General features: G+C 38.5%; 1 protein-coding gene and 1 pseudogene across 1 annotated transcript; both read left to right on the top strand.

Moving 5' to 3' along the window:
• The first annotated feature begins 7 nt into the window (after positions 1–7).
• Positions 8–4,993, top strand: LOC125262859. Its single transcript, XM_048181707.1, has 4 exons — positions 8–371; positions 533–691; positions 860–955; positions 3,580–4,993. Exons 1-4 carry the CDS (start codon positions 30–32, stop codon positions 3,898–3,900), a joined length of 918 nt encoding a protein of 305 aa, XP_048037664.1. The 5' UTR covers positions 8–29; the 3' UTR covers positions 3,901–4,993.
• Positions 4,994–6,277: 1,284 nt separating this feature from the next.
• Positions 6,278–8,555, top strand: LOC125254244 (annotated as a pseudogene).
• Positions 8,556–12,316: the final 3,761 nt, after the last annotated feature.

Here is a 12,316-nt window from a genome sequence, read left to right as displayed (position 1 = left end):
CTAGCTGGAAGCACAGCTTGAAATTCAAAATGGGAAACTATCGCACTAAACTAAGAAAAGCAGGATGTGTAGAGGTTGGTGTAAACGGGGGCAAAACAGGTGGCCCGGGAATGGCAGCAAAAGGACTGAAAAGGCCAAAAAGGTCTGAGGTAAATTACTTACCAGAACACCCTGAGGGGCAGAATGGAGATAGCCTAGAGGCTGTGAGACAGCTTCTGGTTGAAGAAATGAGGAAAGTGAACCCTAGTGGAACTTTCATTGCATCAAAGATGGACCTGACCTTCTCAATGCGAAGACATGAGATTGTGGATGCTGAAACTCCAGTGAAAACATTGATGGAGCGGTGGCCAGCACTTTTTACCGAGAGACAAGTAAGTACTTATTCATATTCCTTTTTTGACCATGAGAAACTGCATTCTGTTTAGGTTTGTCTTTAGAATTGGCCTGTAGGCCTGACCATGCATTAACAAATATCCACACTGTCCCAACCCTCAGTCTTTTTTTCTTTTCTTTTTTTTTGCATGTGTTGTAGGTGTTTGCAGAGTTTCACAGGATAGTCACCACAGATCTGCAGAGTAACTTTTATGGTGCTGTGGATCGCTACACACCACGCTTTGTCACAATCTTCAAGTCCAAGAAAGGGACCGTTGGAGAGAAATTGGATGAGCTAATGCAGCAAATGAATACAGGCGTGAGTTTACTGCAGCCTTAATTTTGTTTATTATTCTGTGACAGAATTAATATAATTAATGACAGAATTTAAATCTTTGGGTGAAGTAAGTAAATTTATTTTTTCTGTAGCTTTAAAGTTTCATGATCTTGAACTTGTTTTTTTTTGTTTTTTTTCATCTTCTTCCAGAAAGAAGCAGATGTGACAGCAATGCGCACTCTTGTGCTCCGGGGCTTACCTATCCTGCTTGGTGATGATGCCAGTAACTTCTACAACACCTGCAATGTAAGTTCTCATTGTAAAAAAAAAAAAAAATTTAAATGGTTACTTCTCCCAAAAAATAAGAATTGTCATCAATTGCACTTCTGTGCTCCGAAAGTTGTTTTACCAAAAACTCTACTAGTTACCAAAAAACATTCATAAAAATGTCATAATTTTAGTATTAAAAGTATTAAAATAGTACAGCATTTCTTTTAAAAAAATGAATAAAACTAGCTTTTTCCGAACTTTTGACCGGTAGTGTATTTGCTGCCATTTTGAGACAACACTTAAGATTAATCTTGATTACATCCTATGAGTGCAGTAAAAAGACAAAGGCTCCAAAATGTGGCAATTCAGTGTAAGCCAGAAGGGTGATCAGAGAAAATAAATCAGGAAAACTTTACCTTTATTTTTCGTAGCATTTATACAATACAAAAGTTAGTTCACAGTGCATTAACTAATGTTAACAAGATTTTAATATTTATATTTAATATTTTAATAAAAGATTTTAAGTATTAGTAAATGTTGAAATTAACATTAACATACAAGATAAAGTGCAGCTTTATAAGTGCAATTCATTTTTAGTCCATGTTAACTAATGCAGTTAACTAATGTTAACTAATGAACCTATAAGTGTTACCAAATGTGTATTGTATTTGTAAGGATATTAAACAATCAACGTCAATTAAGTAAAAAAATAAATATTGAAAAGTCCATGAAAAAATGGGCCTTATGTCTGGTAACAATTGTGACTGGTAGTAGAACAGTAGTCTAGGTCTATGGTGTTAAAGCATTTACAAAATGACAAACCTCCAGCAATTATTTTAAAGACTGTGTTAAATAGAAGGACAAAATAGCATTCATATGCAGCATTACAGCACAAATAATCAAATAAAATGATGACAAAAGGGCAAATTATAGGAAAATGCAAGGTAATTATTATAAACTTCATAAACTTAAATAACAATTAGTAAGGACAGATAGATAGATAGATAGACAGACAGACACATATATACAGTCGTGCCCAAAATTATTCATACCCTTGGTAAATATGACCAAAGATGGCTGTGAAAATAAATCTGCATCGTTAATACTTTTGATCTTTTATTTAAAAAATCTACAAAAATCCAACCTTTCATTGGAGAATAATAATTTTAAATGGGGGGGAAAATGTCATTATGAGAGATGTTTTTCTCTAATACACACTGCTCACAATTAATCATACCCTTTTATTCAATACTTTTTGCAACCTCCTTTTGCCAAGATAACAGCTCTGAGTCTTCTTCTATAATGCCTGATGAGTTTGGAGAACACCTGACAAGAGATCAGAGGCCATTCCTTCATGCAGAATCTCTCCAGATCCTTCAGATTCCAGCTCCATGTTAGTGCTTCTTCTCTTCAGTTCACTCCACTCATTTTCTTTAGGGTTCAGGTCAGGGGACTGGGATGGCCATGGCAGAAGCTTGGTTTTGTGTTCAGTGACCCATTTTTGTGTTGGTTTTGATGTTTGTTTTGGATCATTGTCCTGATGGAAGATCCAACCACAGCCCATTATAAGATTTCTAGCAGAAGTGGTCAGGTTATGATTTTTTATCTGTTGGTATTTGATAGAATCCATGATGCCATGTATCTGATCAAGATGTGCAGGACCTCTATCAGAATAATAAGCCCACAACATTAAAGATACAGCCGTATATTTCAATGTACACATGGGGCACTTTTTACATGGCATCATGGATTCTATCAAATACCAACAGATAAAAAAAAATCAAAACCTGACTGTCCCTGTTAGAAGTCTTATAATGGGCTGTGGTTGGATCTTCCATCAGGACAATGATCCAAAACAAACATCAAAACCAACACAAAAATGGGTCACTGAACACAAAACCAAGCTTCTGCCATGGCCATCCCAGTCCTCTGACCTGAACCCTAAAGAAAATGAGTGGAGTGAACTGAAGAGAAGAAGCACCAACATGGAGCTGGAATCTGAAGGATCTGGAGAGATTCTGCATGAAGGAATGATCTCTTATCTCTCCTCAGGTGTTCTCCAAACTCATCAGGCATTATAGAAGAAGACTCAGAGCTGTTATCTTGGCAAAAGGAGGTTGCAAAAAGTATTGAATAAAAGGGTATGATTAATTGTGAGCAGTGTGTATTAGAGAAAAACATCTCTCATAATGACATTTTCCCCCCCATTTAAAATTATTATTCTCAAATGAAAGGTTGGATTTTTGTAGATTTTTAAAATAAGAGATCAAAAGCATTAACGATGCAGATTTATTTTCACAGTCTTCTTTGGTCATATTTTCCAAGGGTATGAATAATTTTGGGCACGACTGTATATACAGACAAACAGATAGATGGATGGATGGATGGATACACACACAGATAGACACACAGATAGACACAAAACTCTTTTAAGATGGCAGTACCATAAAATAAATACATTTAATTGGTCACATGACCAAACTACCCAATACTGTTAGACCTGCCCAGAATTTGTGTAGACATCTTAAATTTCATTAGAAATAAATTAACATGTGCTTCATAATAATAGTTGCTTTTTAATACCACACTAAAATATGATGTAAAACTGTGGATTTTCACATTTCCCTGTTGTAATATTTTTATTGTTTGGTTTCATTCAGGCATGTGATGTTGATGGCTGGCCACAAGTGTCCGTTGGGGTGCTGACTGTTATTGATGAAGAAGAACCTCTCATTCCAAATAAACTGTACCTTGACCCAGTGTCTACTGCAATCATTGTGGAGGGAGGTATAGTACTGGATAATCTGCAGAATCTGCCTCAGGCAATTTGCGTTTTGTTTGGTCTGACTTATGCTTTAAATTTGAATTACCCAAAAGGCATGATAAACACTTTCAACTTCATTCAGAAAGTGATGATTGGTTTGGGACAGAACAAACTGCCACCAAAACTACAATCTCTGAAAAATCTCCTGTTGAGCTGAGATGTAATCAAATGTGCAAGAGTGATATTTGACATTTGATGACAGTGGAATTAGATTAGTCGATAGAAAAAAAGGGAAACTAAGGCACTTGTTTAAAATTGTCAGCCCATTGGTTCTTGAGCAAGTTAAGAGGCTGCCAGTGTATTATTTTCTAATGGACATGTGTTCCAGAGACATTGCTTTTGGCACTTGTCAACTTGTTGGTTCTATCAAGTTTGGTCTCTGAAGTGTTACTGATTTAAAGATGTTAAGAGTTAAGGTATGGCCTCAGAAAAAACATGTACTTTTATATAGATTTTAAATACATTTATTTAGATTGTTGTACTGTAAAAGGTTTTTGTTTTAAAGATTTAAAAAACCTAAAGTGACTATTTGCATTTTTTTTTTTTATAACCCCAGTGCAAACTTGTGTGTACCATCCTTGTCAGTTAAGAACACAAATACAATAAATTTGCCTTTGAATTGTATCATTGCCTTAAATTTATTTGTCCAGTTGCAAATGTTATCTTTGAAAAATTGTGAACCTATTCTCTATGATTTATAATAGATGATTGTTAGCACTTGAGTTAATTGAGTAACGCTTACTTGGTTTTTTTAAGGCAATCGGTTTGCATGGTTTTAACAAGTAAACTGGATTGCCTTTGAAGTAAAGTAAACTCAGTAATTCCAAGTTGTATTCAGAAAACATCACCTTAGCACAACTTGCATAAATTAGTTAGGAATACTCACTCACAAAGTGTATTTTACTTGAAATGATTTAGTTGTTTAAAATAGTAATTCTGAGTAGTCTATACTAAGACAAGTACATCTAAAGTAAATGATTAAGTATACGATACAAATTTGTTTTAAGTTACTGGAACTCTCTTGTAAGTGTACAATACTAGACAGGCACTTGTTAGTTCTACATACTATTCCTATTTCACCTTACTTGGTTTTTTCAAGGCCATCGGTTTGCATGCTTTTTTTAAGTAAGGTTTACTTATTGGATTTTACAGTGTGGTTTCCCAGCGCTGTGTAGTAGGCGACCTGTCAGCGTGTCGAGAGAGACTATATAGGCTACATTTTATAATGAAGCAGAGCAGGAAAAAGGCTTTGTCGGACAGCATTCTCACACGGAGAAGTGCAATTACACAACAGCGGCGCTCGTTGGTTTACATCTGTGGTAAATAATGTGCTCACTCACAGAATCAGACACTACCGCTTTTTATATCGCATTTTCCGTTATGAATTATGATGTCATTTGGTTCGTTGGTCCGTTAACTGGGTCGGATTGCTTTCACATCTCAAGCGAACCGCTCCAGAGTTCGTTTGAAAGCGTACCGAGACCACCTCTTCAAGCAGGTCTCGGTACGCTTGTTTGGTCCGCTTTTAGTGCGCACCCGAGTGCGATTGCTGCTTTCACACCTGCCCAAACGAACCGCACCAAAGGGGGAAACGAACTCTGGTACGATTCAACCGAACTAAATGAGGCAGGTGTGAAAGCACCCTTATATTCCGCAGTATTAAACATAAGTAGGCCTAATAATAGCAGCATTTTTAATAAATACATTTCTGCCAAAACACCATATTTCTTCACTGTTAGTAGCTGCAAGGTAAATTACTATAAAGGTGGTGGTGTTGGATTGACAAGATTGTAGTTCTGTGTATTATCGTTTTCCAATTTACCTCGTCATGTCTTTACATGGTCGCGGCTGTTTTCAGCTAGATTCACCACCGAACCTGTAATGTTCCCATGATATCACACGACTGTTCTAAACTAAATTCTGAAAGGATCAAGGCATCAAGCGACTTGCGCTGTTTATTACTTCATAGGGCGGCAGTGGTGAGTGGGTATATTTGCCTTTTGCAGTTTCTCATGCGCTCCAATTAAAAACAAAAAAAACAACGCGGGAGGGGGAGGTCTCTCTCACTTTGGCCTGTCAGTTCAGAAGACAAACCAATAGGCCAGTCCTTGGCAAAAAATAAAATAAAATAAAATAAAAAAATAAACTTTTATCGGCCCCAAAGTGCGTCGGGCATACCGGGAAAATGCCCGGTATGCCAGATTACCAGTCCAGCCCTGGTCTCTGTATTTCTTGCGCGCTGTGCATTGATTGACTGTCTGCAACTAACTAAACACCGTCACGGATGAGTGCGCTAAGGCAGGACCAAACCATTTCATGCTGATACAGGGGGTGGTCGGTCAATATGGATGTTTTATTTTTTGGTCAATGGTGATATTTGACTTTATTGCCAAAATAAGTAAAATCAAAGACATCATTCATTTTATTATTACTTGAAATATACTCAATGATGATGGTTTATAGTGTATAATAATAAAAATTTAAATTAGTTTTTACCTATTTGTTGGGGCCCCTGTCAGTCAGGGGCCCTTGGAATTGTCCTAACTTTTCCCCCCTATACGGCGCCCATGAGTGCTATGAAATACTACCAGTATACAATATTACATTTGTCCTGATAATATTTTAGCAATACACAGTAATTGTTTCTGATTTTCCATTAAATCAAAAGCTTTCAGCTTAGCTAAGCTAATTTAAGTAGCCAGTTGTCCATCTTGCTAATATGTTTTGGAGTCATTTTCTAATCTCTGTAATACATTGAGATGTTCTCATGAATAAGGATTCACTGGTAATCTACCTACAGAGCACATTTAGTGAAGTTCACAGCGTAATTTCAGGAGGAGTGAACCCATCTAATCGTTCAATTAGTGAAACTCAAACATAATATCAAGAGGAGGGAACCCTAATCTTTCAATTACATCCAGAGCATATAAGCAGCTACTCACCCTGCTCTGGCATCAGTTGTTTCGATATCCCTCCACCTCCCCAACTCCACCACATAAATTAGGCATCTCATCTATCGTACTCCTCTTCCAGGTACTAGTAGTCCCTGGGGGGTGTATCCAAGCTCGAATTGAAGCTGCTTCCTCGAGCCCCTCCACAGCGGACAGCAAGCCAAATACGCGTAACCTTATTAGCTTAAAGATTTTATGAGGAAACGAACTCGTGAAATGTATTGTGGACCATCCCTCTATATTACTGTGTTAGGGCATGTGGTGAAGTCCAAAAGCTAAAGCACGTCCATTACAGAGAATTAGATAAACAAACTGAGGTATATTCTATGATTGTGCAAAGATTTGGACCAACAGGTGGGGTCAGAGCTTCCTCCCTTTAGGCACACATTTTAGACTCTGGACACTAAGACCCTACCCATAATCCCCCAGTGGAGCCACCTACTCAGGTGAATATAAAGTCCAGACAGAACAGCTCGCAGACATCAGACCTCAGCACAGGAGCATCCTTGACATCGCTACAGACTGAGGACACAACATGGACACAAGAGCCTCCCTCTCCATTCTGCTGCTGCTGTTTGGCATCTCCCAGGCGTCTCCTCTCATGGTAAGATCCTATCTAGTCTCTCTCTCAAATTATTAACACTCCTCAAATGAGTTGTTTTAAACATCTCTATTTCTACCACCAGGAGCAGATGTTTGAAGGCGTATTTGTATCAGAGCCTGAAACCATCGACATCACCACAAGAATTTTGGACACCAACAATGGTCAGGCACCTTGTAGATTTCTATAAAGCCAGTAAATGGTCACATTTGCAAAAAGTGATTGAGGCTTATAAGTATATTGTGCTTATTTCATCAATATGTTTCTCTTTAAATACAGGATCATCTGAAGTCTTGCTTGAAGGAGATCTGGTCTTTCCCAAAACCAGAAATGCTCTCTACTGCTTGAACAACAACTGTTTCTGGAAGAAAAACTCGAACAACGTAGTGGAGGTCCCGTACATAGTGAGCGCTGAATTCTGTACGTGAATCTCCTTCATTCGTTGAACATAACTATGATTCATTTAGATGCCATTTTAAACCCGTGGAACCTTTTGTTTGCAGCCAATTACCGACAGATCTGTGATTGCGAACGCCATGTCGGCCTTTCATGCCAAAACCTGCATCCGCTTTGTGGCCAGATCATCTCAGACTGACTACATCAGTATTGAGAACAAAGATGGGTGAGAACAATCATACAAAATAATCAGGACTCTCTTTTACAACAAAAACATTAAATCAGATATGTAACCCCTTTATTTCCTCTCTCCTCTCAGGTGCTTCTCTTCTCTAGGTAGAACTGGTGGCAAACAGGTGGTCTCCCTCAACAGGCAAGGCTGTGTGTACACTGGCATCGCTGAACATGAGCTGAATCATGCCCTGGGCTTCTACCACGAGCATACCAGGAGTGATCGTGACAAATACGTCAAAATCAACTGGGAGAACTTGTCTGCTGATATGTCCTACAACTTCGAGAAACAGAACACCAACAACCAAAACACTCCATACGACTACGGCTCCATCATGCACTATGGAAGAACAGCCTTCGCCGTCCAGCCTGGGCTGGAAACCATCACTCCCATTCCTGATGCAACGGTGGAAATCGGACAGAGGCAGGGACTGTCCAACATCGACATCCTGAGGATCAACAAGCTGTATGGATGCTGAAGATGAGGCTTGTACACATAATTCAATATAGGTCATATATCTGTAGATGAATAGTGGTATGATGAGGTTATGTTTTTGTCTTTTGATGGTGCTGAATTTCTGAAATATGTAATTGTGTTGGGTTGTGAAAAATAAAGCTAAACTGCAAGACAAACGTATACTTTATTTGTAATTCAGTGACAAGTTTAAGACAGCGGTTGACTGTAGCAGTAAAGGTGTCACTTGTACTGAGCTTCTCCTGCAAACAAATTAAAGCCACCTGGTTTAACCTTTGGAAAACCGGAGGACTGGGCATATTACAGTATATGATTTATTCCAATTTAACAGGTTTTTTTTATTTATTATTACTACTATTATTATTATTTTTAAATGCAATAACACAGATTTTGAAAGATGTTTGAGATTTACTGGTATAATCATATGTTCACAGCTGGTTTCCCATTTGATATTTTAAAGAGCTTTATTGTGTCAAGACCCTCTACTGGAGTCAATCACTTTTGCATCCTCTAGTACAACAAATTCAACTTTCAAAGTCACCAAAGACTGAGAAAGTCCACAGGAGAAATAAGTGTGATCACCTGAAGAACAATGTGAGCCAAAGATGCAGTTCTAGACATGGTGCGAAGTTCTGGTGAAAATAAGGGCTGTGTTCACAATGGACTTTGGTTCCAGAAAATTATAAGAGCATTCTGCGTGAATGCAAGCCAGAGGCAGAATGCTGGAAAATGTGGTCCTTGTACAAGATCCTAGTAACATTAATGGGATAAATCTTGTAAAATATAAGTGTGAAAAGAGCCAGAACCAATGCCGTGTGGGGTGTGTGTTGCAGTGATGAAGTTAGTTATCGTGCAACAGTTTGACTTGCAGATGGAAAAAGATGCAAGAAAGAAAACAACAATTGCTGCAAACAAGAGACCAGGGATCTACTTGCCTTTCATGGAGAATTGAACCAGCAGTTTAATGATACCATACACAATATGATGTTTTATTAAACTTTTATTAAAATCACTTCATAAAATTAAGTTTGAACCACTGCAGTCACGTTGACGGTTTTAACGATGCCTTTTAGTACCTTTCTGGACCTTGAAAGTGCTGATTATATTGCTGTCTATGGACAGGTCATATACCTCTCAGATTTCATCAAAAATATCTTAATTTTGTGTTCCCAAGATGAATGAAGGTCTCATGGGTTTGGAACAACAAGAGGGTGAGTAATTAATGACACAAATTTCAGTTTTGGGTGAACTAACCCTTTAAGTTTGGGGGGAACATGTTCAAATTGCCTATCCAGTCAGCATGAGGGGAGGCCTATACATATATATATATATATATATATATATATATATATATATATATATATATATATATATACATAGCTGACTCACCTATGGTCTCGATAGTTTTCTGCATGCCTCCACCACCCCGTCTCCTCACAATCACCTGGTTACTACTAACCAGGCATATAAGGAGTATGCTGGATTCAGGCTAAATTCTGAGTTTGGAGCCCTCCCTTCGGACAGCATGCCAAATACGCATACTTTTTACTCTATCTGATTATTTGTAAGAGTGAACTTGTGAAATTACTGTTTGTGGGAGGATAACAAAATTAAATGGAGAACTTTTCAACATATGAAGTTTTATTTAACAGAATTCGGGAGGAGCACGTTTGGGTAATCAACCAATCAGCACAAGGAGAAGCCTGTATATAAGCCCGTCTCTCACCTCTATCCCGCGACACGTTTCACAGCATCCCTCCATTCACCCCATCACCTTGCTCTTGGCTGGTTTCTATCCCAGTCATGGAAGGGGTGTACTCTGGGTTTGGGCCAAATTCCGAGCTCGGCGCCCTTCCCTGGACAGCACGCCAAATAGGCATAAATTACTATATCATTTGCTATTAGATTTCATGTACGTGTAAGCTCGTGAAAGTACATTACATGTCAGGTGGGAACGCTCTGGCAGTGTAAATGAACAAAATCACACAATGCAAGAGCAATTACCAGAGTTTTTTTTTAGTTTTTTCCCCCCCCCAGAATATCTTTGTAAATGAAACTAAGAACATCTTACTTGTGATGTTAGGATCAAATTATAGAGCTTTTTTTTTTCTGCTTGATTGCAGAAACTGAATATAACATCTGAACTGCAGAATAAAATACACAATTTCTATAAAAGCAAATTAGAAACTTTTTCGATCAAAACTTTAAAATCACAAAGAGATGAAATGTGACTCATCTTTAACTGGTAATGGTGTACAGTCGAATGTGTAAAATGCAGTAGCATTGCTATGCGTAGTTCAAGTCAAGTCAAGTCAAGTCACCTTTATTTATATAGCGCTTTTTACAATGCAGATTGTGTCAAAGCAGCTTTACATTGATAACTGGTATATCATTTTGGCTGCACAGCAGCTCTTAAAGAATAGTGTCAATGCAGGCAGATCAAAGCACTGTTGAATATCAAATGTCAAGTCAAATGTCAAGTGTCCCAACTAAGCAAGCCAAAGGCGACAGCGGCAAGGAACCCAAACTCCAACAGGTGACATCAGGTGGCAAACAGGTGGCAAATAGGTGTTAAAATGGAGAAAAAATACCTTGGGAGAAACCAGGCTTAGTCGGGGGGCCAGTTCTCCTCTGGCAAACAGTGCTTTGTTACGATTCAGGTTGCTATCATAAGTCCGATAGGATCGCAACGTTCAAAGTATTTATTTCAGTTCCATCCAGTTGAGGATCGTATTCATCACTGCGGTACGGACGGTTTGTTGAGGAGCTATGCCACTGGCTGTCGTGTCGGTGAGGCCTTCACAATGGATGATCTAGTTGACAATGGATGATCTAGTTGATCTCTGCTGATACTTCAGGGCTGCATTGTGGTCGTGTCAAGGCGCCGATCCTCGGTCTCACCTGGATACGGCCCGGATCCGCTTGACTACGGTAAAACTCGGGATAAACAGAAAGACTAATATTAGCGTAGATGCCATTCTTCTTCTTCAACTATTAAACAACTTTACTAAGTAGCAAGGTGGGTTTGTCACTGTTTGAAATCATGTTGCTTCTTCATAACAAAACAATCGTATCAAATAAAAAGTTGTGTAGTGCTATGAAATACTACCAGTATACAATATTACATTTGTCCTGATAATATTTTAGCAATACACAGTAATTGTTTCTGATTTTCCATTAAATCAAAAGCTTTCAGCTTAGCTAAGCTAATTTAAGTAGCCAGTTGTCCATCTTGCTAATATGTTTTGGAGTCATTTTCTAATCTCTGTAATACATTGAGATGTTCTCATGAATAAGGATTCACTGGTAATCTACCTACAGAGCACATTTAGTGAAGTTCACAGCGTAATTTCAGGAGGAGTGAACCCATCTAATCGTTCAATTAGTGAAACTCAAACATAATATCAAGAGGAGGGAACCCTAATCTTTCAATTACATCCAGAGCATATAAGCAGCTACTCACCCTGCTCTGGCATCAGTTGTTTCGATATCCCTCCACCTCCCCAACTCCACCACATAAATTAGGCATCTCATCTATCGTACTCCTCTTCCAGGTACTAGTAGTCCCTGGGGGGTGTATCCAAGCTCGAATTGAAGCTGCTTCCTCGAGCCCCTCCACAGCGGACAGCAAGCCAAATACGCGTAACCTTATTAGCTTAAAGATTTTATGAGGAAACGAACTCGTGAAATGTATTGTGGACCATCCCTCTATATTACTGTGTTAGGGCATGTGGTGAAGTCCAAAAGCTAAAGCACGTCCATTACAGAGAATTAGATAAACAAACTGAGGTATATTCTATGATTGTGCAAAGATTTGGACCAACAGGTGGGGTCAGAGCTTCCTCCCTTTAGGCACACATTTTAGACTCTGGACACTAAGACCCTACCCATAATCCCCCAGTGGAGCCACCTACTCAGG

Source organism: Megalobrama amblycephala, linkage group LG2 (genome assembly GCF_018812025.1).
Source record: "Megalobrama amblycephala isolate DHTTF-2021 linkage group LG2, ASM1881202v1, whole genome shotgun sequence".
Lineage (NCBI taxonomy): Eukaryota > Metazoa > Chordata > Actinopteri > Cypriniformes > Xenocyprididae > Megalobrama > Megalobrama amblycephala.
The sequence above is the reverse complement of the archived record's forward strand: the minus strand, read 5'-3'. Positions and strand labels throughout refer to the sequence as shown.

What these genes read in the sequence shown, in the direction of transcription:
- LOC125262859 (XM_048181707.1), top strand. Translation starts at nt 30, where the DNA reads ATGGGAAACTATCGCACTAAACTAAGAAAAGCAGGATGTGTAGAGGTT. An exon ending in CACTTTTTACCGAGAGACAA is followed by an intron (nt 372 to 532) that starts GTAAGTACTTAT and finishes CATGTGTTGTAG; the next exon opens with GTGTTTGCAGAGTTTCACAG. An exon ending in ACTTCTACAACACCTGCAAT is followed by an intron (nt 956 to 3,579) that starts GTAAGTTCTCAT and finishes GGTTTCATTCAG; the next exon opens with GCATGTGATGTTGATGGCTG.